The 26956-nt window shown below is 39.6% G+C and overlaps 2 protein-coding genes across 4 annotated transcripts in view; both read left to right on the top strand.

Moving 5' to 3' along the window:
* The window catches only part of gpc1b (glypican 1b), a 58361-nt gene extending 46409 nt beyond the window's left edge, over window positions 1-11952 (top strand). The window contains exons 5-10 of one of the 2 annotated variants that reach the window (XM_026313071.1): window positions 4257-4422; window positions 4598-4728; window positions 6949-7077; window positions 7403-7536; window positions 7784-7959; window positions 8441-11952. In XM_026313071.1, the coding sequence (XP_026168856.1) occupies window positions 4257-4422; window positions 4598-4728; window positions 6949-7077; window positions 7403-7536; window positions 7784-7959; window positions 8441-8643 (939 nt within the window). In that variant the 3' untranslated portion in view covers window positions 8644-11952. The remainder of the gene's footprint in view (window positions 1-4256; window positions 4423-4597; window positions 4729-6948; window positions 7078-7402; window positions 7537-7783; window positions 7960-8440) is intronic. The other variant, XM_026313070.1, reaches the window with a different exon arrangement.
* Window positions 11953-25725: 13773 nt separating this feature from the next.
* ephb1 (EPH receptor B1) overlaps window positions 25726-26956 on the top strand; it is a 139918-nt gene continuing 138687 nt past the window's right edge. For both annotated transcript variants that reach the window (XM_026314575.1, XM_026314574.1), the window contains exon 1: window positions 25726-25930. In XM_026314575.1, the coding sequence (XP_026170360.1) occupies window positions 25870-25930 (61 nt within the window). In that variant the 5' untranslated portion in view covers window positions 25726-25869. The remainder of the gene's footprint in view (window positions 25931-26956) is intronic.

Below are 26956 nucleotides of genomic sequence, written 5' to 3'. Positions count from 1 at the left end.
AGAAAGTCTCTGTGTGATCTGTTTTCTTTTTACTCTGATGTATGTGTTCTGGTAGGACTGCGGGTGGCACATACTGTACTGGTTGCATCGGACGGAAACAGCTTAGCCTAGCCTATCTCTCTGCTTCATTGTGGCTTAAAAATAGGTGCAATGTGTCACACCTACACAAAAGGACCTGGAGATGTCTCAATTAAGTCTGTGCACTGTAGCACATCCACCAGCCACATGGGAGCAAAATCTGGAATTACCAGGAATACTAGCCCAACATAGCAGTTAGTAGATCAATACTAAAACACCTAGCATAACAGTGACAGTCTAATGTGGCACTAAGGGACTCATGAATCTAGAATAACAGAGACAGAGACAGGACAGTTCTAAAATTTGCATGGGCAGCACACAGTGTTGTTGCTGTTTGCAGTTTGTGATTTGTGACGCATGAGTGTACCCCCAGACCAGCCAAAGTAGCTTCTGATCCTGCGGAACCAGCAAGATGCTGAAATGATAAGCGTCTCTCTCTCATACAAACATTTACTGTATATATACACTTCTTGTACACATGTGCCTAAAAGTACAGAAACACACAATTCATCATTCCATCACTCCCTTGCAGCGCTGATGCACATTTTCCCAGTCTGGCTATGCGTTAATATGCATTTCCTGACCAGTGCTATTTAGTGCAGTATGTGCTGAAGGACAGTGAGTGATGTGTTCATTAAACAAGGCTGGTAAGAGGAAAGGTGTAAATAATTAGTACAGCTTTTACAAAATTACAAAATGTCACTCCAGCAGTAATACCATTTCACCGGAGTCTCCGCCATTCTGAATGAGGTCAAGGACTGCCTTCTGTCCTGTTTGCACACGCCCAGCCAAAGTCTTAAGAAAGAAAGCAAGAATGGATCACACTCTGTAAAATGAAATTTCCAAGTTATGTTTTGGTGCAGTCTAACTGTAAGAAGTGCAGATTTCAATCTACTCTTCATATTTCATATTCACAATTTGTGTGTTGGTCTCTGTCACTGTCTTCCCCAGCACACAGTCAGCACTGTGCCGTATTTATGCAGATTGGAACAGGACTGTGCAGTGATGGGAACAAATGAAACAGTGAGGAAAAGCAAGAGAGGAAGATGATAAAAAGGCTATGATCAACTCCAGCATCCTCCCTTGTCCCCGACTTACTCTTCTCTCAGTCCTTTACTGTCCTTCCTTGCCCAGCAAAATGTACACCATTATTTCTGTTGATATTTCCCAGAGCGGTGCCCCGCACTGTCCTCTATCTCCTTTTTTGTGTGAATAGCTTGGTATACTAATTTAAACCTCAGCTTTTCCCTCCTTTCCCTTGTAATTCTATCTCTCAATTGATTTGGCCCTAATGAGACAACTGCTCCTATTTATAGCAAAGCATTGCCACTTAAAGGGCCCAGTGACTGAAGATGTTTATAGCACACTGCCCAGGAAAGTGTAACACTACATGAGCGTAAAACAAGAGTGTCTGCTCCAGATGTTTTCTTTAGAAGCATGAAGCATGAAATATTATAAGCCATAAAAATAAGAACTGTAGAAAGTATCCTAACAGGAAGAGTAAAGCAAAGCAGAGCAAGAGTGACCAAGATGCGTGGCAGAACTAATAATTTGGTAAATATGTATAAGACACAAAAAAGAACTCTCGGCCATAAAATACAGGCTTTCTTTCCGGTACAGTATTAATTCCTCCCTTGGCTTTGCTCTGGGCTGCACCAGTTGCTGTGTCCTTAACTTTTTTTCGAACTGGTCTATTCCCTCGGGTTGGGGAGAGGAGGAAGTAGGCCACGCGCCACATAGCTCACTCTGGAGGCAACGAGTCTGGATCAGTTTGCTCTATAGCACAAGGGGGAGAGGTTCCTCATATATCCTTACTAATTACAGAGGAAAGACAAGCAGAGAGAGGTAGAGAGACAGAAGAGTCTGCATTGCCACAGGCAATATAGAAAGTACTGACAGGTACAGAGCATGTTGTATAGGTGAACCAAGGACAAGTAAGGATATGGTGTTTAAAATGTATACAGCCATGTCTAAGAGCCTCATCTGGGCAGTGTTTTAAAGCCTTTCCTGATATCCCTTGATAAGCCAGTAAAGGAATGATTTAATCAGGTCAGAGTGAGTGCAGTGTGTGTAGAGGCACACTGTGTTTATGTAAGTATCCAAACAGTTATTCAATCAGTCTAATTTGATAAGTGATTAACTGTTGATAACAAGTAATCTATGATGCAAAACTGACAAACATCTGCTGGTTAAAGTTACTTAAATATAAAGATGAACTCACTTTCTCCCTCTTTTTGCATCTCTGTCAGTTGATTGGTTTTGGAAAAATTGGCTGAACAATTTCAGAACAGCCCCTTGTGCTCTGGGTAATCATGGTGGACATTATGTGCTATTTTCTGATATTTCATACTTTTTTTCAGTTTTTCAGAAAGACAATCCACAGGTTGATTCTTAGATGAAATAATCCTTAGCAACAATCCAAAGTCTGTGTGTCTTAGCCCTGACAGCTCCTTCTCCACAGTTGCTGATACACCACAGCTCCAAGGTTACAGAGGAAGTTGTCAACATCAACTTCCAATTAGCACCACAGAGGAGTTACACACTCTTTCATGTCTGTTGTGCCTGGCCTGGGATTCCCAGCATTAATACTTTATGGATGATGTAACAGAAACTAGATTAATGACTATATTTCATTAACATCACCCTGTTTTTTTTTTTTTTTTTTACTTTTAACATCCCCCCTCTATCTATCATTTTTAGTCATCATCTCCCCTTATCCCTGCACACTCCCTTCTCTTGCTCTTCTCTCTCACCAAAAAAGCATTTGTCTGACTCATCCCTGGCTAATGAGTGGTGAACATGGGAGAAAGGGAGGAGGGGAGAAAAGGAGGGCAGGAGTGAGGGTCTGACTCATATGACTAAAGATTAAGCCTGGGAATCTGGCTACCACTTTTCTATGTGACTTATTACTCTCCTCCTTTTGCAACTGGCAATAATTAAGTTCGACTGATCTCTTTTGTACGTCACAGATGCATTTACTAATTTTGGCTTATTATGTATTTTTTAATGTGGTTTAAGATTTAATTTAGAATTTCCAATTAAACTACTTTTTGTCTCATATATGATTAGATTAAATTTTAATGATCCTCTTAGGGAAATTGGGTTGATGCTGAGTAACTCAAAATAGCCAAGAAAAAAGACAGACACATTGAAGGTTGTTTGAAACTTTACAACAAATTTTTCCAGCATTAAAACTGATAAAAGAATGTGTATAAAGTGTGAGAGAATGTGTGGGTCACAAAAAAATGAAAAAAGCTATAAATGGCATGCAATACATACAGCGCTACAGACACATTGACAGAAACAGAAGCCTACACTCCATGGTCCTGAGAATTCAGTTTTTATCTAAAAATTATAAGCAGATTTGAGTCTATATAAAAGTACTGGCAGGTCTGTAGTTGTTTGTTTTCCCACCTGATCTCTATTGTTGCCCTATTTCTGCTGTATATTTGCTAAAAGCTGGTTTTAACTGTGATTTTGCTGTTTCCAGGAAAAGCATCAGGCTGGCCCAAATGTCAGCTTAGAGGAGCTTTATATGCATAGCTGGGTTCGCTCCATCTCTCTCGCTCTCTTTCTCTCACACACATGCACTCTCTCTCAACACACACACTTCCTGAGGTTTTGTATGCATAGCTATACTCTCTTGTGAACAGAGCTTACTGGTATTAACCCAGTTTCACTTTTCACGCACGAAGGCTCTTTCCTGGGGGAGCAGCCTTGTGGGAGAGAGGGAGAAATGGAAGAAGCAGGAAGGATGGAGTGAGGGATTCAGAATACTTGTATGAATGTCAGGGCCTTTTCATTGCGTGCGAAACAAAAAGTGAATTCTCCCAAAGTGGTTTCCAAGGAAACTGTGCTGAATGAAAGTCTGGTGCAACCAAAAAAAAAGGTCACAATGTGAGGTGACCTCCCACAGTTCTGCAACTGTCATTGTCTGGCAAAAGAAATCTACATCTTCATATCTTATTAAATCTCAGCACTTCTGTATAATGTATTTTTAATCCTCATATACCAAAGGGGCCATTAACAGTTAGAGTGGCAAAATGTACAAAATGTTTGATCAGTTGCTGCTGTCAGCCTTGATTGTTTTATACTATAAGTTAATCCATGCTTGGCAAAACAGTAATTTTTCATCCAGGTGGTGTGTGCTTTTTGCCCATGCCCATGCCCTGACCCAGGTTCAGCTGAGCCAGGAGTGCATGCGAGCCATGATGAAGATGACTTACTGCCCCCACTGCCGCGGCATGGCCACTGCCAGACCTTGTGCCAACTACTGCAGCAATGTCATGAAGGGCTGTCTGGCCAACCAGGCTGACCTCAACACAGAGTGGAAACATCTGGCCGGTAGGGAGTGCACACACTTTCACACGTATTCAATTCAACCATATGTTTGCTTAAAGGTTTACCCGACATATGCTGTTATTTTGTGCAGTGAATACGGCGAAGCAGTTCTACCAATGTACTACATATGAAGCATTTGACACTTTCTTGACACTAACTGTACTTTCTGCCTTTGTAGAAACAATGATGCAGGTGGCTGACCGCTTTGATGGCCCTACTGGTGTGGACAGCGTGGTCCTCTCCCTTCCCAGTCGCATATCAGAAGCCATGTCTGCCATAATGAACAATATAGAGATTATCAACAAAAAGGTCAGCACACACATTGGTAAACATGAACAGCTCTGCTGCCCAAACCATGCAAACTGGCCTTATCACAAAGAACTTTAGAATATTATCAGGTACTGATGACAAAGAAAATGTAGGGATCTCTGCACTTGTTCCATGCAACGTACAACATGCAAAACATCCTCGTTATCATTAGAGTGTAGAGTATTTGTGGGTGATGCGCTTGACCAGTCAAATGTGTTTCCTTGACTATTAGTGCAATTCATGCTGTGCAACAGATATGACAGTTTACTAATGAAAGAGAACACCAAGGTTTCATCATAAAAGCCTTTTCTGAGAAAAAAACTACTGGTGCATCAGGTACACAGTGTACTCAGTTTTAAACAAAGTGAACATGGCAAATGATGTCATATATACATGTTGTTCTGGCCATAGCAGCACAATTTCTCACTGTAAAAATGATTTATTTAAATTATGTAAAAAGCCAGACAGGAAAAAAAACCCTCAAAAACCTACTTTCTCACTCGGCTTCTTACAGAGAACACAGTAGATCTATATAAGTGTGCAATCTTCTGCCACTTTTCCAACAGTTTAGTTTTAGGAGAGATATATGGTTTTGTGTTGTCTGTGCTCTTCTCAGGGGTTTGAAGTGGGCGGGACTCAGCTGAAAACATCTCACTGACTTCCAAACACCTATCAGTATATACTTTAGCAATAATGGACTCAAAGTGAGAAGATTTATAATGTAGCCAGGAAACTGTTCAAGTCTGTCCAAAGCACACCCACACAGTCCTGAAGAAGTACAGATTATAAGTCGTCTACACATTTAATGTTATGGAGAGATACAAAATATTTGAAAGTACCAGGAAGTACCACTATGTCAGCCAACACATACTCACTGATCTAGGTTCATTCAACAACATTTGGGCATGACTGTGTTCAAAGACTGTATCACTAGTCACAGTGCTACCTAATTACGCCTATTTGGTTTGTACAATTAACACCTATCCTGCCACTAAATTAATAGAGTTGCAATGCTCCACATGCCTGATTTAAAATGAATGGATGCGAATCATGACAGAAGCAACAGGCCAAGTGTTTATCTTTCTGTTTACCTGTGTTTGAGCAACAGTTTTATATGATCCTTTAAAGGCACTGGCTGCTCTGAAAATCTGAGTTGTTCAGTGAAGGTAGAAAACAGTGTAGACAGTGATAGATAGCACTGTGCTGATTTACTATTTAAGACCCTGGCTGACTTCAGGTGAGCCCATAGCCTGCCAGATTTCCTCTGACCTGGTTCAGCATGATAATCAGACAAAGCTTCTGATCTTCGTATCTTTTGGAAAGTGCTGTGTTGATCCCAGTGAAGTCACTCTTGATGGTCATATGGTCAACACTGTTGAAGAGATTATCAACTATTTACATGTTGACATCAAGAGCCATGTACTTTCCTCATAAACTCTTACCAGATACATTCAATAAAAGTATATGTTAAGAGTGTATACGTTACATAAATGTGCTTAAGGGCTGGCTGTCATTACTCTTTTGTAACACCATATTTGTTATGTCCATTATTCAGTCCACCGTGAACCACACAACACCAACAAGTTATGCTGACAGACATAACTGGAGGCTTAAGAAAGGATTATTTTCTAGTTATGTGTGAAGGTTCAAAGGCTAAACAGGCCAGATTGGATGACAGATTGACTGCTGTCTTACTGTTATTCCCTGGGCTCCATTTATAAAAATGTAAGCCCCATAGGGACTTTCTGAGCTGTGAATCATTCTGCTGGAGCAATACCATGATTGACTCTTGGGGTCATGTAAATAATCAGTGCTGTTTGTCACTGTTGGTTTTCAAAGTTAGAGATTCGTTTGTACTTTTATGCTCAAAGACTCTTTGTGTCTTGTGCACATGAGTCGGTCTAACAAATGCAAATTGTTATACATGATATACAGCTGATATATCACTGTTGAGCAAGCTTGTTTCCACACTACAAACACAGAGTATAAACTACAAGTTGTAAGAAAATAAAGTTTATAGAGCTTGTGTGAAGCCTTACGGTTCAAGTTACTAATTAAAGACAAAGACCAGTTTGATTATAAAGATTTGGTTGACTGTGCATTTTTTTGGAAAAGTTTAAAACTCTGCTGTTTTTCTACCCTTTTGTTAACTTTCCCCCATCTCATGTATCTTCTCTTTCCATTTCTGCCTTGTATTTTCTTCCCTTCTTTTCACCCAAGGTGTTCCAGGCATGTGGCACACTCAAAAATGGAGGAACCAGCAGCCCAGGAGTCACTGAAAGTATGAAGAGGGGGAAGATTACAGTGGAGGACAAGTTGGGATCCAGTTCTAGCAAAATGGACAAACTGGTTAGTATCTATCAGAGACAGCATATGTTCTTGTAATTACACACTGATGGTCAAATCTCTATAGTCTGATGGTTTACACTCTGTGATACAGTGGGAGCCATTGCTCATCATGGACCATAAAACTTTGTTTACTGTACATTTCACCTTTTTACCATTCACAACTATGGAGTTATTAGACGGGAACAACTGCATAAATTGATTGAGTCAGAAATCTGTGCACCACAGTTTACTGAGATGCTTTTCTTACTCTCCATCAGAGTGTCATCATGCTGTGATTTTGAGCAAAGTAAAGCTTGTGCATCTACTCTTGTCAACTCTGCCTTAGGTGTCTGATGTAACAGTGAGACTGAAGGACATGCAGTCGTACTGGGTATCTCTCCCAATGTTGCTCTGCAGTGACAGAGTGGCCACTGGGACAGGGGCAGAAGAGAAGTGTTGGAACGGCATGAACCGTGCCAGGTAGGGGATTTAAACCCTATTTTTTTTTAAAACATATCAAAGTTGAAAAACAGAGTACTATCTTACAAAATGTCTGTGTTTAAAGCATAATGTAACAGGATCTGTTGTGGTGAGACATCTCAAGACCTTTTCTGCTTTGTGTTTTCTTCCCTTTTTTTCCTGTTGCTGTTGTTAAAGTTGGCAATATTGGTTTTTAGCATCATAAATGATTTGTTTCAATTGTTAAACAAGGTTTCATCTGTACCAGGTACCTTCCTGAAGTGATGGGTGATGGCCTAGCCAGTCAGATCAACAACCCTGAAGTGGAAATCGACATCACCAAGCCAGACATAACAATACGTCAGCAGATAATGCAGCTAAAGATCATGACACACCGCCTGAAGAATGCTCTCAATGGCCAGGATGTGGACTTTCAGGACAGCAGTAAGTACTTTTACCATCACAGCCCATATGTTTCTAAAGAACATTCCCAAATAAACTCTACTTCAGATGATTCAGTGATTATTGAAAGCTTTAAGGGAAATAATCATCTCTATTTATGTACATCTAAGGAGGCAGCACAGTTCTCTCTTAGTTTGTGCAAACTCTTGCAAATAGCAAAAGCAGTTTGTTATTAAGGCAAAGTTATAAAAAGTGTTTGGCCTAAAAAAGTGCTTATATTGAAAAATCAAGGTCATATATTGTACCTAACACAGGCTGATGCTGTGAAATTCTCACCCTTATTCGGGAGCTTTTATATAGGCAGTCAACATCATATTTTGTGCTAGCAGTTAAGCCAATACTGTCTATGCAGTAGTAGTATGTTTATGGCATAAATTCTGTGAATATACTATATAGGCAATCTAGTTTGTAAATTCTATGTATGTCATACCATTAAACTCATGTCCTGACCCATTTTGCATAGGTGATGATATCAGCGGTTCTGGAAGTGGTATGTGTGCTGACGGTGTGTGTTCTTCAAGCCCACGCCTTTTCGGCCCTGCCACTAACCGGCCTTCCTACCCCTTACCTCCAGAAAACAAGGAGGTGAAAGCCTTGGCCAACCAGAATCTCCCCTGTATCACCATTTACCTGCTTTCATTGCTCATTTTGCTGCTCCGGCGATAATTGACAGGGGAATCTACCAACTGGGACTTTGGAGTTTGGGACATGGGGTTGGGGAGAATCTGAGAGGGGAAGGAGGAGAAGTTGGGGGTTAGTTACTTTCCCTAAACTAAATAAGTGTAAGGAAACAAAAAAAAAAAAACAAACACTTGGATGGACTTCCCTTTGGTTTTGGATTTGAACAAAATGGAATTACAATTGTCGGTGGTAATGTACGTTTTGGTTCTGCCCTTGTCTTTGTTTCTTGCTATATTATGACACCATTAGAGCTGGTCTTTCCACATCATCTAATGTTTTGTTTCTGGTGTTTGGGAGATTTTACCTGTACCTAAGTCATGTGTAAGACTATATTGCTAACTGTGTTGGTGTTGACACCACAGAGAGGGAGAGGTAGAATGGGGCTATGCAGTGGCGATCAGAAACATATAAAGTATTTGTTATTCAACTACTTTAAAGCCGGAGGATTATTTATTTATTAATAACTCACAATAGACCCTAGACTGTTTTAATCAGTCCCTAATATTTAAAGTAATGAAAAAACACAAACCACGAACTTAAATAAAATATTGATGACTTCTAAGAGGGTAATCTGGATAGCACGACCCACAGACCACTTAATTCATCAAGCCTCCCAATATCATTACACTTAGTGTACACTCTCTCACAGCAAGGATGACAGCACTCTGTGTCAGCACTTTTTGCCATTTCATCATGTAAGCTGTAATAATAGCAGTGATCACGTTCACACAGACTTGATCATCTAATGTGGGAGTAACGTGACCCATCCACCACTTCATCCATCCACTCATCCCTGTATTCCCTCTGCCCCACCCTGCAGATCTCCCTCTCTCTCCAGACCATGCTGGCAATGTATGATCAACTTGTGAGTCTGGTGTAAGCAAAACACATGCTAGGCCAGATCTCAGATGACAGCAGCTTCCCACTGTAGAGCACCATATGTGGGATGGGGCTGTCAGTTTAAGACAGTTCAATGCAAACGGACTGACAGGTCAGGATTTTGGAAACATGTAGCAGAACGGAAATACATACAGAAGCAGAAACACTGCTGTCATGTAGCGCTTTTTCAGTTTTTTTTTTTTTTTTTTTTTTTTTTTCGGAGCACAGCAGAGCAAAAATATAAAATACATAATTCTCTGTGCTCTCCACAAAGGCCCAGGGTTACTGTGATCAGCATAATAATTACAATCAACAGTGTCATAATGTTTTTTGTCTAATTGCAGCAGCTATCCATGTCACCGTAAAAGCCGCACCACACACATCTTTGAATCTCACTACTATTTCTACAGTGTACATAATTTTGATTGCTTCTTTGTTGTTTTCTACAGAAAGTAGCCAATTAGGTACCAAAAGTTTATAATGGCCAAGTCGTTGTTTGCTATAACTCTTAATTCTTTGACCATCTGTTATAGTGTATCCATATCTACCTTCCATTTTTCAGCAGCTTTTTTATTACCCACCCCCTAACACCCTCTACTCTTCTACCTGCTCATCAGTTATAATGACCTTTGAAGTGTTCCTCATGCTTTTACATGATGGCAAGGTAATATGACAATGACACAGTGCTTCATTTTGTGTCAACCATAGTGGGAATGTGATGGAAACAGTGTAAGGCTTTTTCTGATGAGAAGCTTGCTGGGGAGGAAACACATACCACATTTTAATTCAAAGACATGTCAAAGCTCTCATTTAAGAATGCTTTTGTGCAGGATGATGGGACAACGCTTGCATGCGTGTTTATGTGTTTGTGTGTGAATGTCTGTACTCGCCTTTGATTGATAGAGCAAAAGAGGGACTGGTGATATACACTTTATAAATACAAGTACAGGAATGAAATGTATCAAAATGTATTAGACAAACATTGTATGTCAGAGTGGTAGTCAACTACAACAATGCAAGATTAATATAGCTCATTTTTAATGGTGTTTTCAACCTAGTACTGGAATAACTCTCAATCTGCATTGATGGTATCTGTTATCTGTACTTGTCATGTGTGACAGAGAAATTGAATGTGGGGGATGCAAATGGATATGCTTTTTAAAAAGCATAATTGCTTCACTTGCACAGTAGGACAATCCAATTTTAATTCATTTAAAAATTATGCACCTGACAGTTGATAATACTGCAGATCCAATTAAATAGTTTGAGGCTCTGTCAAAGTTTGAAATGCTCATCTGTTAGAAATGTGGTTAATTTCTGCACTCCAAATCCCTGAGGTTGTCATCATATGTATTACTTGACAGGTTATTTTGATAGTACCGTCTTTCTGTTTTTTTGACATGCATTATTAATCCGTGGTTTGTTGTTGTATCTATATGTGTTTAAGAGTGTGTGTCTTTCTGTAGGTCCCTGGTTATTACATCTGCCTGTGACTGCCTTTGACTTGAGGTCAATTTTGAAATTTGAAATTACAGATACAATAATATTTGATGTTTCAGTGGGGAAATGAAGAACAATTAGCAAGAGCATTACATGGGTACTCATTTTGTGGCCCTCTAGAAAATCAGAATAGAAATGTGAAAGTATAACGCCCAGTATATGCCCAGTAAAGAATGACAAATGACTCCAACTGTGATGGTGACATTCCAATTCAAAGACCTTAGACTCAAAACTTCAGTTTCAGTGACTGCCTCACATAGTCATCGGCTGAGATTTGCACAACCCCCTCCCTCTCTCTTCCTCCACATTTTGATCTCATTAAGATGTTGCTCAAAGTCCCCCTCCCTTTTATAAAATCTGCACTTTTATGAGGCCAATAAATGGCATTGTCTGCACAAAGACATCATAAGATAGCCGATCAATATGTGTGTCAACACCTTCCAGAAACGACTATTGATTGGGGATGTGTGTATGCAGATAAATATGGCTCAGCACAACGTCTGTTGTCCAGCTAAGGTGAAACAGTGTAAACACAAAGCCCGAGTGTGAGAGGAAGCAGGAGAAAGGATTGTCCAGAGCACTGATCTCAAATCAGTGTGTGCACCTCGACCCTGCCCTTATTCATTACTGTAGGTGCAAAATGCAAAGCTGAGTGATCCACCCACTTAAAAACAGCTTTATACTACACTGAGTTAAGTATGGGTGGCATTTCTGAAAGGTGCCAATTTTTGAGGAGAGTACTTTTAATTTTTTTTTTGTTTTTATTTGCTTTGGTTTTGATGTAATTAGAAATTTATGGAGAGTTTGTGCTCACAGTGAAGATAGGTGCAGAAAGAGGTTGAAAAATACAAATGTCTCATTTGCTGTTGTACCTGAAATCTTGTGTCAATTATATACATTATAAGATTTTCAACATGCTTGTATCCTGTTTTTTTAAAGATGCATTTTTTTACCATGTATACATTTATATATATATATATATATATATATATATATATATATATATATATATATATATATATATATATATATATGTATATATATATATATATATATATATATATATATATATATGCATACACATCTGGTAGATCTTAAAAGGTTTAAGTTATGTAATGTAAACCCCTAAGCTCACTCAAGCCACATTTAGAACCACTCTCATACTCATGTGTATGTAGGTTTCTTTGGAAAAGTGTCTGCTCTTCTTCAAACTGACCACACCATCTGTCCAAGTAATTTCCCAGAGCACACCGGGGCATACTACCACCTAAAAAGGGCCAATGTGCTCCAGTGATGATGTCAGAGGTGACAGCTGCTGTCTGGTGTTCCCACACAGGAAAAACTGCCACATGTTCAGAGCACACTAAGTGCTTTGTCTTGTTTTTGTATGTAGACAATGAAATGATCATCACCCTTAGGATAACTTTAACAAGGTGTTCTTGACCATGAGCCTATGGGAGATTGAAATACCATCTTTAATACAGCATTATTATTTACAAAGTGCTTCAAATATGTGTTAAGAAATTAAGGGTTTGTGGTTCCGTGCACTGGTCGTGGTGTTTCTGTCCTATATGCCATCAGGTTATAAATTAGAGGAGTGAAAAATGCAGTCAGGTCAGGTAGTTTTAACCAAGATTATCAATATTAAAGTATTTCCCAATAAATCTCTAAATGCCACCCTCTGGCTGTAAACATTGCCAAAATACATAGTGTCTGTCCTTGTAGGCCGACTTTGTTCACACAAGCATCTGTTTGGTGTCACAACATGGAGATTCAAAGTCATCCTCAAACCATGCATGAATAAATTTAAAAATATTAGTATATTTTGACTGGTGAATGTGGCACGTTTAATTGCACTGACATTATTAGTCTTTTTTTTTTTTTTTTTTTTTTTTTTTTGCAGTCCTCTTCCCTCAGCAGCACCTCATGTTCACATTCTCAGCCATCGATTGTGTTTCAGGCTTTTCACCTTCTCTCTTACTCAAAGCACGCACAACTGCACAAATACATAAGGGTTATTCTCAGCCTTTTGGCTTTCACCTTCCCCTTTGGTATATCAGCCCAACGGGGCTTGTCAATAAAAATCTCCTCAGCTCAGTACACACTGAACTGCCTTTGACTTGATGTCCAGGATTGTGCAGTTAATATGTTATGAAACGCATTGAATTATATAATTCCCAGAAATGTAATGAATAGAGGGTAATGACATAACACATCGAAGGAAGAGAATTGCGCCCAGGCTTGATCTATTCTTCTTTATTCACACATCATGTTGAATAAAACCCGTGTTTCAGTTACATCTTCAAGGAGTAGTAACAAGTACAAGAGGATTTTAAATACCTTTTTGAATCATCATACAAAGCAGACTGTAGGGTAATTCATGTAGTGCCATACTACATCAAATTTTGAATACATTTCCATTTTGATATGAGAGCTACTGATTGGGTAGATGAGTTAGTTGAAGTAAATGCAAAATTGGGTTTGTGTTTTATTCTGTATGTGGCAGCAGGTGCCACAGTAAACCTACAAAATCTTTTAACACCTTAGGTGAATGTTTGGTAAAATAAACAATATTTAGAGTCATCCTGTTGTCTCAGCTCCTTTATACCATCTTTTTAAATATGGATTACACAAAGAACACATGCAGATTTGCACGTCAAGATGTCATAAAAATTCAAAGAGAGTGTCATTTTTTACATCAATTTTGACTTCAGAAGATAAGCCAAACATACTCAGAGGTAGTCTCTTCTAAATTTCCTTATATGGCCTAAAATCTGTGTTGTACTCTTTTGCCTTTTGGCATATCAGACATATTCTCTCACCTTTTATCTCTCTTTGATTTGCTCCCTAATGGAACTATAGAGTCTCCCACTCCCTGTTTCTCTCCCTCTAATATCAAGCTGTCTGAGTTATATAATTTTATAGCAGTGCCTATTTTCAACATCAAGGGCTTCTCATCACTGCCTCAGTCTGGTCATACAGTAGGTTACTGTACAAATGCACATACTGCCACCCGGTGGGAGCGAGTATTTGTTGAAATTTCAACAAAAATAAGTATGTTCAAAATGCAAGTTTGGATGAAAGTGACTTAAAGTGATGTATTTATGCAATAAAATATATATTTTTTATTATAATGAAAAAAAAAAATTATTTAAGACAGATGACCATTCATAACAAATTACTCTTTACATATAGATCTCGTAGCTTCAGGTACAAAAGGACCGTAGATGTACCGTGTCCCCATAAGTGTTTCGTTTCGGTACCTACATGGTAGAAAACCAATAAATAAATAAATAAATACATAGAATGAGAATAGCCTATATGTAATACTATATATTACAATTTCACGTTATTGATTATTTTAGATTTAGTCTTAAAAAGTAGAACAATGGAGCGAAATGCTTGCTGGGTAATTATTCCTACGTCACGTACGCCCACCAACACCTGACGCAGAGGGCATGGGGAGTTCGCTGTCGTTGCCGCCAAGTAAAAATGTCGCAAAAACGCAGTTAAATTCGCCATCTCCAGACAAGTAGGTGGTGTGGAGTTTCCGTACAGTATTTTAGTGTAAGGATTAACCTCCCCAACATTTCATAAACTGGTTAATAGAATCAAAACAGCAGCGGACTAAGCGAGCATTTTGCCGTGCGTGTGTAAATAATCAAGGCATATGCGGACTAATCAACTGTTACTGCAGCTTCAGAAAGTGAGAAACCATCATTTCGGCACGCAAGGACATTTGTAAATAAATTAGGAGGTTTCAGGCCAGGAACTCACACTGAACTGAGAAAACACTTAGCCAGGGCCAGTTTATCCTTGGTTTGACTAAGACCTGACCTATGTTATCTCAAGGGGGAGTTTGCTGGGTTAGGTGGGATATTTTATTTTTTTAAGGTGCGTAACACTGGGCTGAGGAAGTGTGTATAGAGAAGCTTCCTCATAAACTGCTGAGATTATTTATCGCTGTCAACAGCATTCAAGTGCTGACAGAGAGTGTGGATTTGCTCAAACAGCCTAACCCTATTTGCAACCTGAACCTCACACAAATCCAATATTTCATATCTACTCTCTCTGGATCTTGTTGCACCTCCTGGGCAAATTCAATCCGGTTCCTCAGTTCCTTCTGTAAGGCCATGGGTGGACAAAGGACTCATAAAATGCCACAGCAGTAAAACCGCCAACAGGGAGCAGTAGGAGAATCGGGACATGGAGGTGGTGTGTGGTGTGTTGGATAACAAGAAAAGGTAAGACAAATGTTGTGTATTAATATTGAGAAAGCTTTGTGTACTTCTTTATTGTGAGCTGTGAAATATAAACTGTGTCTATGTTAAGCCTGTGGAGATATGATGCCAAATGGGGCCCCAAATTGAGACATGAATTGCTGTCTACTGTCCCACAGTTAAGTGTCACAGTGTTTATGTGGGCATAAACCCTTGTTTGTGTTGTGCAGAGTACCCTAATTGTAAACTGTGGTAACATTTGAATGATGCAAGTTATTTGAAATTGGGGCACTGAAACAATTTAGGCCACATCTGGTGAAGGTGTATCCCATTTTGAGATGTGGAAGGTGAAGGCAATAGTAATCAGCACCCTCGGGGCTGTGACCCCCAAACTGGGAGAGTGGCTCCAACAGATCCCAGGAACAACATCAGAGCTCTCAGTTCAGAAGAGCGCAGTGCTACAGCTAAGATACTGCTAAGCTAAGATACTGCTTTTATATATATATATATATATATATATATATATATATATATATATATATATATATATATATATATTTATATTTATATATTTATATATACATATATATATATATTTATATTTATATATAAAAGCTGGTTTAATCACATGAGACTGTAGGGAAAAGGAAAGGGGACTATATGAAATGCTGTTTAAGGTAGCAAGACCCTTTGACAGACAGAAGGAGAAAGTGATATACAGTATTCTACATAGATTCCAAAGGCTTTTTATGTCTTTCTTTGTGACTGATTTGCAAGCATCATGATTTAAGTTTTTTTTTTTTTTTAACCCAATGTGTTAATAAAAAAAAACTGCAAACAAGGATTAGTTAGGATTTATATTAACCTGTGATTTATTTAATTCCACAGTGGAATCTGTTCCTACTTGTCACCAGTAGGGGTCAGTGTTACCTTGTGTGCTATAAATACTCTAGGCTTCAGACAAAACTCTTAATTATAATGCGCTGTAACAGTGGATAAGCAGTGAAGTGAAGCTAATTCTGCAAACTGTGAAAGTTAGGATTGCCTAATGCTAAACAAACTTGGTTTCTGGCTGTTGAGAGATTGAAAATGATTGTTATCATACAAGACCATACTCAGACACACAGACACATGACAATGTTACAATCTAAAAATTTCAGGACTCGCAAACATTACGTAAACATAGCCCTTGACAATAACATAGAAATGATTGGAAATCTCTCTCAAGTATTGAAACCAAATGGTTTTCAAGTTTCATTCATGTTCATTTCATAGCATTGCCTCTAGAGCTTTAACAATGTAATGGGAAGGAGATGGCCAGGACATATACAAAAACTGAACTGCATTAAGGTGTTTTTGAAAAGGGCAAATTCAACTGGAATTATTGAAAAAGAAGAAGAACAAAGACCAAATGAAATATATACTTCTCTGTATGAGACCTTTCATTGGAGCTGCTGCAGTTAGATGTTAGAAGCAAAAGCAGCTGTCCTGAGTTTCTGCCAGAGTGAAACAGTAGAAGTGTGTTTTACATTTTTCAGTTAGTGTAAAGTGTCATTCAGTACCTTAAAAACATAAACTCTGGTAGTAAAAAAAAAAAAAAAAACAACATATAGTCTGTGTGTCAGGCTTTAAACACAAACTAAGAACTATTTGAATTGGTGATTTGTGTGATCTGGTACAATGGTACACTGAAATTTTGTGTTAATGAAATACTCTTTTAAAATAAACTTTGGAACAAAAGGGAAATTTACAGGAAAATGTACTTTCTGTTATCTTGAATAAGGGAGTTTTTAATAACAGAAAGATTATTTATGCATTAAAAATCAATTGAAATTGATTCTCAGGGAAAAGCTTCCATGAAGTCATCAACATTAGCAAACATTTACAAATACTTTGGAGGAAAGTCAAATCTGACCCTAAAGGTGTAAGTTAGACAGACGCACAAAGAGAGACTCTTTTACATCAATCTATTTTCTTACAAATATATAGCTTGTTTCTCTCAATGAAGATTTTCGGTACATGTTCTCTTTAGCATTTGTTTTAAGTTACCATGTCTAACTGCAATGCTATATCTTTATAGCCAGATGGTGCTGTGGCCCCACCATATGAGCACAGTGGTAAATCGAGTGTTGTGAGGCACCACAGGATGTGTTCTCTCTCTCTCAGTGCTGAGAAGTAGCAGTGCTCTCCCAACAGGCATGCCTTTCTCCTGCTGCATAGGCAAGGAAAACAAAGCAACAAACATATATACTGTAATTAACACAAATGCTAGTGTCAACACACTTTTCCAGCAGCTTGGATCGATCGATTGTAATGACACTTCATGAATCCAACTGACATTTGAACAACTCATGGGACTTTACCCATCTTCTGTGACCTGAAACAATCCATAATAACCTCTGACCCCTAACCTTCTCAGTTGTCATGTTGTTCCTGAAGTTCAGAGTGGCTCTGTCTCTGCATAAAGACTGGTCTGCAGAACATGCCATTCTGTCTGTGGAGAAAAACATCATGGGGTGAAAATGCACTTTAATTCCTGTAGGCCTCCAGATGAACTATTAGACCAAAATGAGATACCACATGGATCTCCTATTAGTTATGCTTCATTGCAAGGTACTGCAAGATATTACAAGAAGCAAACAGTGACATCCATTATGTAAATGATTCTGAACTGAGGAATGTGAAAAAATTAGTAGTAAAGGTTTAATTATGCTTCATGTGGTCTCTGTGGCATCTGGCATTTGCTTTGAATTTCCCATCAGTATCAGGGTTACCACCTCCTTTGGCTGAATCATGATTGTGCGGAAAGGATTTATGTGATTTCTACAGAGTATGTGACACTATCACAGTGAATTGGGAATTAGGTATTCATCCTGCTCTTATCATGCTGACTATAAAGTCAGTCAGTAATCAGGATCTACTACTCTTTGCTACTTTACGTTCTAGTTGTATTCAGTATGTCTCATATATTAAATGTCATAGATTGTTATTTTTATTTCTAATATAATAGAAAATTGTACGGATAGTGATTAAACTAACTCCAACAGACATCAACACTAGAAAAAGCAACATACTGGGGATTTCTTAAAAAGAAGTCAGGGAGTTTCTTGGTTAATTCTTCCACCTCTTTGCTTTCCATGTTGCTGCTGTAACTGTGCAGACGAAACAGTGAAATAGAGAATTCTGTATGAGATATCAATTACATGTTGATAAAAACATATTTGAGAGGGTAGACATGGTACCACTGCTTTTTCTTATTCAAACAAAATATACAAAACATGAAAGATACAGACCTTTTATAGGAATGAGAGTGCTGAAGGACTCTGATCCACTGGTCCTTTAACTCTAGAGTAGTTTTTATGTCCTTTGTCTTGTGTCCTTACATGGGATGGGTAAGCTCTAGATTCACACACACACAGACACAGGGATATTCGACAGGTCATCCATCAAGCCCTCAATGAGCTGAGGGTCTCAGGAGCATGGTCTAAACGAGAAATCATTGACTAGGAAACTGTGTAGTAATGGGGTCTGCTCCTGATTGGATAAGGCAAAAGAAACAAGCACACAGAGATGACTCAGCCACCTGTATTTCTGTGGTAGACTAAAAATTAGAGAACAAACAAAAAAAATCTGTATTTGACTCCTCCAGTAGAGGAGTCAAATACAGTGAGAGGAATGGGATTTAGGACTGTTAATTGCATTTTTCAATTTGTGCTTATTGTTTTTACCACATAACACAAATCATTGATTGCCAAAACTGGTCAACAAGTCAATGGTTGGTTCTAGTTTGTTTTGTGATTTTGTGTTGAAATGATAATTACTAATGCAACACATTATGTGTGCAGCACATGGTTTTGACATTTAGGATTTGACATGGACTTTGTTGCATTTGTGTGTGTGTGTGTGTGGATGTGTATCCATGTGTGCCCTATCACTGAGCCTGCAACAGGCCGATAATGCTCCAAGCATCACCTGGCACCAATGTTTATTGATCTAATGATGCATGCTGGGAGAAATGATCGCTTTCAAAGGTCAGCGTTAATATCAGAAGGTCATTGTGTTAACTCTGCACTACTGTTTGTTTTGCATGTGTGAATGATTGCCAAACTGTTATGCATGTGTTAAATGAGGGCATTCTCTCAATAATAAATGTCCAAGTGCATTGTTGTCCCATGGCCAAATATCATTTTACACCTTCAGTCCTGCAAGCAAAAAGATCAGAACACCACTGTTATGACATTTAGCAATGCCTTGTTCATTTTCCAACATATCCTTCTGTTTGTTTCTGCTGTCAGTCACTATCACGTCATGTGCCACTGTGTTTGTTGATGAATGCACAAACACAGTGTTTGTATGTGTGTGTGTGTGTGTGTGTGTGTGTGTGTGTGTGTGTGTGTGTGTACATATGTTTTTGTGTGGTATTAAAAAATAAACATATTTTTAATTAGAATTTTGTGACCTTGTGGTTCAGAATAAACTCGCCAATGGAAAAACTCAATATGAAATACAAAATCAGAACAAATTCAAAAACCAAAATGCAATCACAAAATACAACCCTCAGCTGGCAGACCAATTAATGAGAAAGGACTGTGCAGAATCACAAACCAAAACAAACAGAACTTTAATTAAATGGAATCAGTCTCAGATAATGAAATTAATCAGACTTAAAGAAGCAGACACACTGAGGCTTTCAGTAAAAGGGCTTCAAGTTGAGAACTACAAAATAACCCCCAGTGTCACTGCTTAGTCCTGTGTTGTTTTTTTTTCTTAGAAGTTTGAATTCAGTTATGCATTAAATTAGTACTCAATTATATGAGTATGTAAAGTGGTAGTTGAATCAAATAACTGTAAACAAATTACCATAAAAAAACAAACAACTTTTCAAATGGTTATTGGTTATTTCAGTGAACGGTTACTACTGTTGATTTTTTTAATTTTTTTTTTTTATTGCTCTATTGGTTTGACGTTGGTTTACAATGTAAATCTCAAAGTCAACTTGCATAGTCTACATATTATTCCCTCCGTAATAACTACAAAGCAAGCAATCAATTTATATATCTGTCAAATGTTATTGTTAGATCAGATCAGTGTTTACATTTTAATGATTTTTATTTTTCACTTGCATGCCCAAGACTCAGTTTAATAGATGTTATGTTAATAAGAAAGAAGCTAACATGTATTACAATAATGAGAAGATTAGCAATGTACTGTGTAGGGTTATTATATTATGTACATTTTAATTAAATAATGGTTTGTTATTTTTAATGGAAGTAGTTACTTTTACAGTGTAATGGAATTTCAGTATGGAGAGATCAATGAGTCTAACCGTATTTATTGAGGTAGCACAGAAAGAACATGAAATAGGATGTCTAGATGCTGATGGTGATAGAGTAGGATGACAGTCTTTGAGGTTAAGGTGGAGATGGGGAGGAGGTGGGTTACACAAAAGCAGGTCTGAAAAATAGATAGGAATACCACAATATTTAGAGAAAAGCAACCAAGAACTGATTGGCTTGGGGAAAGTGGGCAGAAGGATAATTGGTCAAATATGGTGACAGAAACTGTGAATGCAGAGATTTTAATGATGTGGGAAAGCACCAGTGAAGGGAAAAATAAAGGGCAGCAAGAAATAGCAGATACACCTGTTTAAACATCCTCTGGTACCAAATAGTTAAAGGGTGGCAGATAATTATCTGACTAAATATATCAGCACATCAGTGAGTTCATCTGTCACAAGATACTCTCATCCACTGTGGTCAAGCCAGACTCCAGTGCTGCACTCTTTTTATTCAGATGCAGTACTGGAGTTTCATTTGCTGGGTTTGGCAGAGGTCAGCCACTGACAGGGTATCAGTGTATGGCAGAAAGAGGCCAGATTGATTTGACCTCAGTTTTTCTCTCTCTCACCACCAGATGTTTATCCTATTTAGCGTGACGGACTCAGGGATGTGTGTGTGTGTGTGTGGTGTGTGTGTGTGTGTGTGCCTTCTGTCTGTACGTGGCTCTATGAAGCACCAGCCCTGACCGAGGTTGATAGATTCTACTGCACTATCTGTCACTGGCCAGGCACCGGGGAAAAAAACAGGTCGGGGGAGAAAGACTTATGCATTTTGATGGTATCCCAGTGAAACAAACAACTAGATGAGAATGAGTGGAATAGGCTGTCACTGGGGGTTGACATAAAGTGATGAGCTGTCGGGCTAGTTTTGTTTTTCCTTCATTAACAAGTCCACCTCCTAAATATTGCTTTTGTAGCCAGAAAACTACTTCATGAGCCTCTCCGGTGGACTAGCTCATGATAACATGTTCAGCGACACAAAAAAAACAATTTACCATGTGTCAAATGTTGTTGTTGTCAAGACGCCTCTTTTGAAGGAGGTGGGAAAGGTTGGTGCATAAATTGAATGGTGTATTATACTGGAGGGGCTGAGGGTGCAGAGTTAAAAGGAAACTTTCTTAAATGCAACAACTGATACACAGTAGGTCAGTGAACAAGAACTCCATTAACCTCATGTGTGATTAGAGATCCCTAATCAAGTAAATGAATGCATCCTAATCACCATGGCCATCGAGAAAAAATAATTAATTGGTGAATCATTATAGGGTCTGTGCATGATTTTGGATGATGTCCTATTTGATGTGGTTTTATGTTTAGTGTGTTTTCTGCACTGTTTTTGGACTGGTGACTCATTTTCAGAGATGGATTTTGTGCTTGATGATTGAACATGGTCTGCAACAGAAAACGTCTATGGCAGCTGACAGAGCATGGAGTGACTGAGGAGGGGGATGCAACAATCTATTATCTATCATTCTGTACTCTAGTCGGCTGCAGGAAAATGCAAGTAGAAACACAGCCTCTTGTGCATGAATCCACAGTCAATCTCTGTTTCTCCGATGCACACTTGATGAAAAGCAAGCTGTAATGATGCTCTTACTCATTCAGCGCTGAAGAGAATCTCCTCATTGTGTTGTTGTGATTAATGGTAACTAAAGAGCTTGGCTCTTGAATCGAATGAATGTGAGCTAACTACTTATTAATCAAACTGAGATACTTAAAACAAATAATGCTTTCATTGCATCTCTGCAAGAAGGAATGGAGTGTAATCCCTCTTCTCTCACACACACACTTCCCTGCACAAAAACATAAACACTTAGAGTCTATTCTGTATGTGTGGACAGGTATTTTTAATGTCTATTTGAATAGGTTTGTGTGGCTGTTTTCAGGACTACAGATGTGTCTTTGTGTGTGTTGCTCTGTGTCAGAGAAGTGCAGTGAATGTCACTGAAGTGCCTGTGTGCTGATAGCAGGGGACAGGTACCATCAGTCTTGGCATCATTGGCAGATTAATGAGCATGCTGTATTTAGCTCCTGTCCTGTCTCCCTGTCTGACCTGCTGTCACATTGTCGTTCCACTCTTGCAACTCAGAAAAACATCTCTTTCCTCATGTGAGTTTTTACTAGACATAGCACTACCTTTCAAACTTTTTAATCCAGGTCTGATTAAATGTGGACTGACTGATATGCAGTGAATGTTTTTATCTGCTAAATCTACGCACAGGTCCACTGATTTTTATGTAACTCTGAAGAGGCTGGCTTTTGCCTGTTCAGCCTTTATAAAATACATTTTGAGGTAAACTTAACCAGCCTCATGCATCCCCCACAATGAACTTATTTTCCATCTTCTCTGTTGAGCCATGACCCAGAAATAATGACTGTGGCTGGGAGTAACTAGTGAGCCCTGACCCTCTACTGGGAGAACACTGGTCCAGAGCACATCTGTATTCAGCCCTGGCTCTGTCCTCATATTTTCAGTGGCCAGTGCCCAGCTTCCTGAAGATGGATGAAGCTAAAGCCCAACCTAATAACCAGTCTATCCCTGCAGGGCGGGTGTAGCACTACAGTCCTTCGTCACCTAGGTCCTTGCACTATCTCCGTACTGACAAAGGCATTTCATTTCCATACATTCATATTCATCACCAGACAAACTGTCCGAGTGTTCATATTCTCTGGGAAACATACATGTATCTCTCTTTCCCATATGTCCATTTCTGTCTTTGCCATTTTGTGTCATTATAATCATACTTTACATAGACACTTGTGTGCATGTCTGCTTGTCGGCCACTATACCTCTCATATGCACTTCTGTATCACAAATCTAAATAAGTGCGTGCCTCAGTAAACATTGGCCTTTCTCTTTTCTGCCTTCTTGTGTATGCCCAGTGCTCTCTGTTGTGCTTAATGTTGTTGTCAGTGTACAGAACGAGCTACGCACTCCATTGAAAAACAAGACAACTGTGAATTTTTTCCAGCAAGCAAATGGGAATCAGGAAACAGGAGACAAAGAGGAGAAAAGGTCATGGCACATTGGCTATGGAGAAGTAAATGCTGGTTGGATGTTTACAGGTCAAAAGCTCAATAAAGTTAGGGTCAGCTCACAAAATGCAGAGAAAAATATTGAATCAATCACAAGTCAGAGACTATCCCTCTTTGTAAGCTTGCCTTTTTGTTTTGCTTTGAATCTGGCCTTATATGGAGAAATGGAGGAATGAAGAAAAGAAAATAGAACTGGGGTGCTGCACTTGCAGGCTTAACCACACAGAAAAAATCAGGCCACAGAGAGAATGAGAGGCTCTCTACAATGTGTTTGGGCTCAGTATTGGTATTGGGCTGAGGCTCTTCAGCTGAAGTAGGCAAGTGCTTTTGTGGCTTTGTGTGGATCATTGTCAGACTGTTGTGTGGGTGAGTGACTGCACACAGATTTGTGTGATTGTATGTGCATGTTTGTGTGTGCATTGCACGGGAGGATGTGCTACAGTAACAGCACTATTGTTCCTACCTCCTACCTCATACTCTTCCTTCCTTTTCCCCCAGGGTGTGGACAGCAAAACAGGGACATATTGCTCAGTGCTGCTGTTGCATTTGGAGAGGACCTGTGGAGTCATAGGTGATGATGACTGGCCTGGTGAAAATTAAGGCCAAGTCGCTGTGAGAGGCCTTCAAACCAGCCAGCACTGGGTCCATGCTGTGCTGATTCATATCACACTAGCAACACCCCTCACCACGCTATTAAAAATGACAAATGCACTCATCAACTGCTTCCCCAAGTTAGTGACTTCTGCCTGATGCTCCTGATGCACTGAGTCTGCCCCGGTTCGTCTGCTGGCCTTGGCTTTGTCACAGATGGAATAACCATTTATTAGGTGTGAGTCACTTTTTATTTACACTGTGTTTGAATATCTGTTATTGTAAAGCTTGTTGGAAAAAAAGATGCACACATTTAAGAGTGAAGTCTGCTTTAGGGTCTACTCAAACTGGCTGTACAATATATTATAGGCTTTTATTTCATTTTGAAACCCCATTCATTAAGTTCATAAAAAGTGGGGCAGTGTGCTGTGAAGGGAGATCAGTGGCTGGGAGTAAAACCAGGCCTACTCAGGATGTAGATTAACAACTCCATCCCAGCTCTTCAGCTCCAGGGACTTTGGGGACATATGTAGGCCAAAACAGGTGTATGGTTCTGGGCTACAGGACAGCAACTGCCCCCTTGCTCTGCTGAAGCAGACCCCAGTTTTCTGTGTCCTTGCGGGAAAACGCCCATTGTGCGTACCATCTGTTGCGGCACATGCATACACAAAGCAGGGGACAGGGGCAAGGGGAGGGAGCTGATGTGCAACGCCTGTTTAATGTCATTAAGAAGTGCAGTTGAATTTGCAGAAGCTATTAAAGAACATCCTCACTGCAAATGCAGTATGCACTTCTATGAGCACAAAGGGAGAGTGATGGTGCCATACATACATACATACATACATGTAAAGCTACATTAAAGATTTTTAGAAGCACATGGTGTCATCACTGGCGGAGTCAGGAGGCAGGCTGTTGCTTATGCTAGTAATGAAAATAGATTAAGCCATATCTCAGATGGCTTTTTGGAGTCCTCATTTTTCAATGCATCACTTAGATTTTTGTAAATGCAAAAAAATAGTAAAAATTATTAAGTGTAGCACAGGGTTTTAATCAGGGGGAGTGTTGGCTGTTAATGGGCCTGATAAATTGTTCATCATAGGAATTATTTTGAAACACAGACTAGAAGTCCACTGGATGAAGCATACAGCCATGCAGACTCCGTCCCATGAGGATACGTTTGCTGCAGGTTTACCAGGGGTGCAGTAGCTGCAGTAGCCCGACTGGTGGCGCTATGTCCCTTTACTGCAGCGTACGCCGTTTCAAATAGGTCAAAGAAAAGTTTAGTGTTTTGACAATGCGAGGAGGGCGGAGCGGCGAGCGAGCGATTGGTTAGTGAGTTTCAGCTTCCAGTCGGTGATTGGCCCCGGAGCCCTAATGGGCCTGTGAGCAGGCAGTGTCGGGTCTCCCCCACCACCACCACCACCACCACCACCACCCCCACCCCCCTCCTGCTCCTCGCACCCCCTTAGCCCCTACACTCTGCTCTTCCCCTGCGCTGGTTGTCACACATTGTTTACTACGGCTTGAAATGTGAGTCACAACACAGGCTATCTGCTGGAGTACCGCTCTGACAACTGAGGGATCTTTTTGACGCGCGCCGTGCGTCCTGGTTATTTGGGGACAGGCTGTGGAGACTACCCTTCTGCCATGACAGTGGATTTGTTTGCGCTTTTATGCGTGCTGGTCATCACATCCTCCGCGATGGAAGGTAATTAAGAAATTGGGATTATATATATATATACACACACATACATATATATATATATGTATATATATATGTGTGTGTGTGTGTGTGTATATGTTGTAGTTATGGAAATGTCCAGCTCCAAGTCGCGCTGTCCAACTTGGGCACGCTTGCAGTGTTGTGTGCCGGGCAGCGGTGCGCCTCTCGCACAGCGCTGTCACACACGTGGATCGCCTCAGATGCTGTGGTTATCCCTTTATTCCTACCGCCTCGTTGGTCATCACTGCTTTTACTTGTCCATGTGAAGAGCGCTACTTTGTCGGATTCAAATCTGGCGTTAATAGCACACGGTAGTTTATTGCTGGCTTGTTACGCGTTAAAATCAGTTTTTCTCACTCTTAAGTGCCTCACGTTTTGTACAGGAGGAGTCTGTTCTATAATCTGCGCTCTTTTAGATTTTCGTTATCCCATGAGATGTTCTCAGTGGGAAACGATGGGCTACATTGCAAGTGCCTGTCAAACCTCCATGGATTCCTCTCACGTTTTTTCATTAAACTGTCCATGTAGAAAACTATTCCCACAAGCCCCCTGAGCTTCATTCTGTGCCATTTTGAAATGCTGTGACAAACTCTCTGAGATTGTGGATTCCAAGGAGTGGAGGAATCCTCATAACCTGGATTTTATATTTTATAATGTGGAAAATTTATGTTTTACTTTTGCAAATTGAGAACGTTTTTAAAATAAATAAATAAAATACACACACACGCACTGGGCTGCCTCTCCCCTTTTCTCCGACTGGCTGTATTTTGTCTCTTCATCCATATCCATTCCTTTCTCTTTTCATCTGCTTAAGCTTTTTCCTATTTCCCCCTTTTTTTTCTCACACACACACTCACCTGGACAAATGCTGGTGGCACTAGTAGCAAATATCTTCTCAGTTAAACATGTTTTTCATTTCCGCTGTGGGACCCCAGGGGCTGAACACCGGGCTAGAGCCTCACACAGTAGCTTCTCTCAGCAGCGTCATGGATATACTGTTTGTGTCTTCTC

Source organism: Mastacembelus armatus, chromosome 17, assembly GCF_900324485.2.
Source record: "Mastacembelus armatus chromosome 17, fMasArm1.2, whole genome shotgun sequence".
NCBI lineage: Eukaryota > Metazoa > Chordata > Actinopteri > Synbranchiformes > Mastacembelidae > Mastacembelus > Mastacembelus armatus.
Note: the sequence above shows the minus strand (reverse complement) of the source record. Positions and strands in the feature narration are given on the sequence as shown.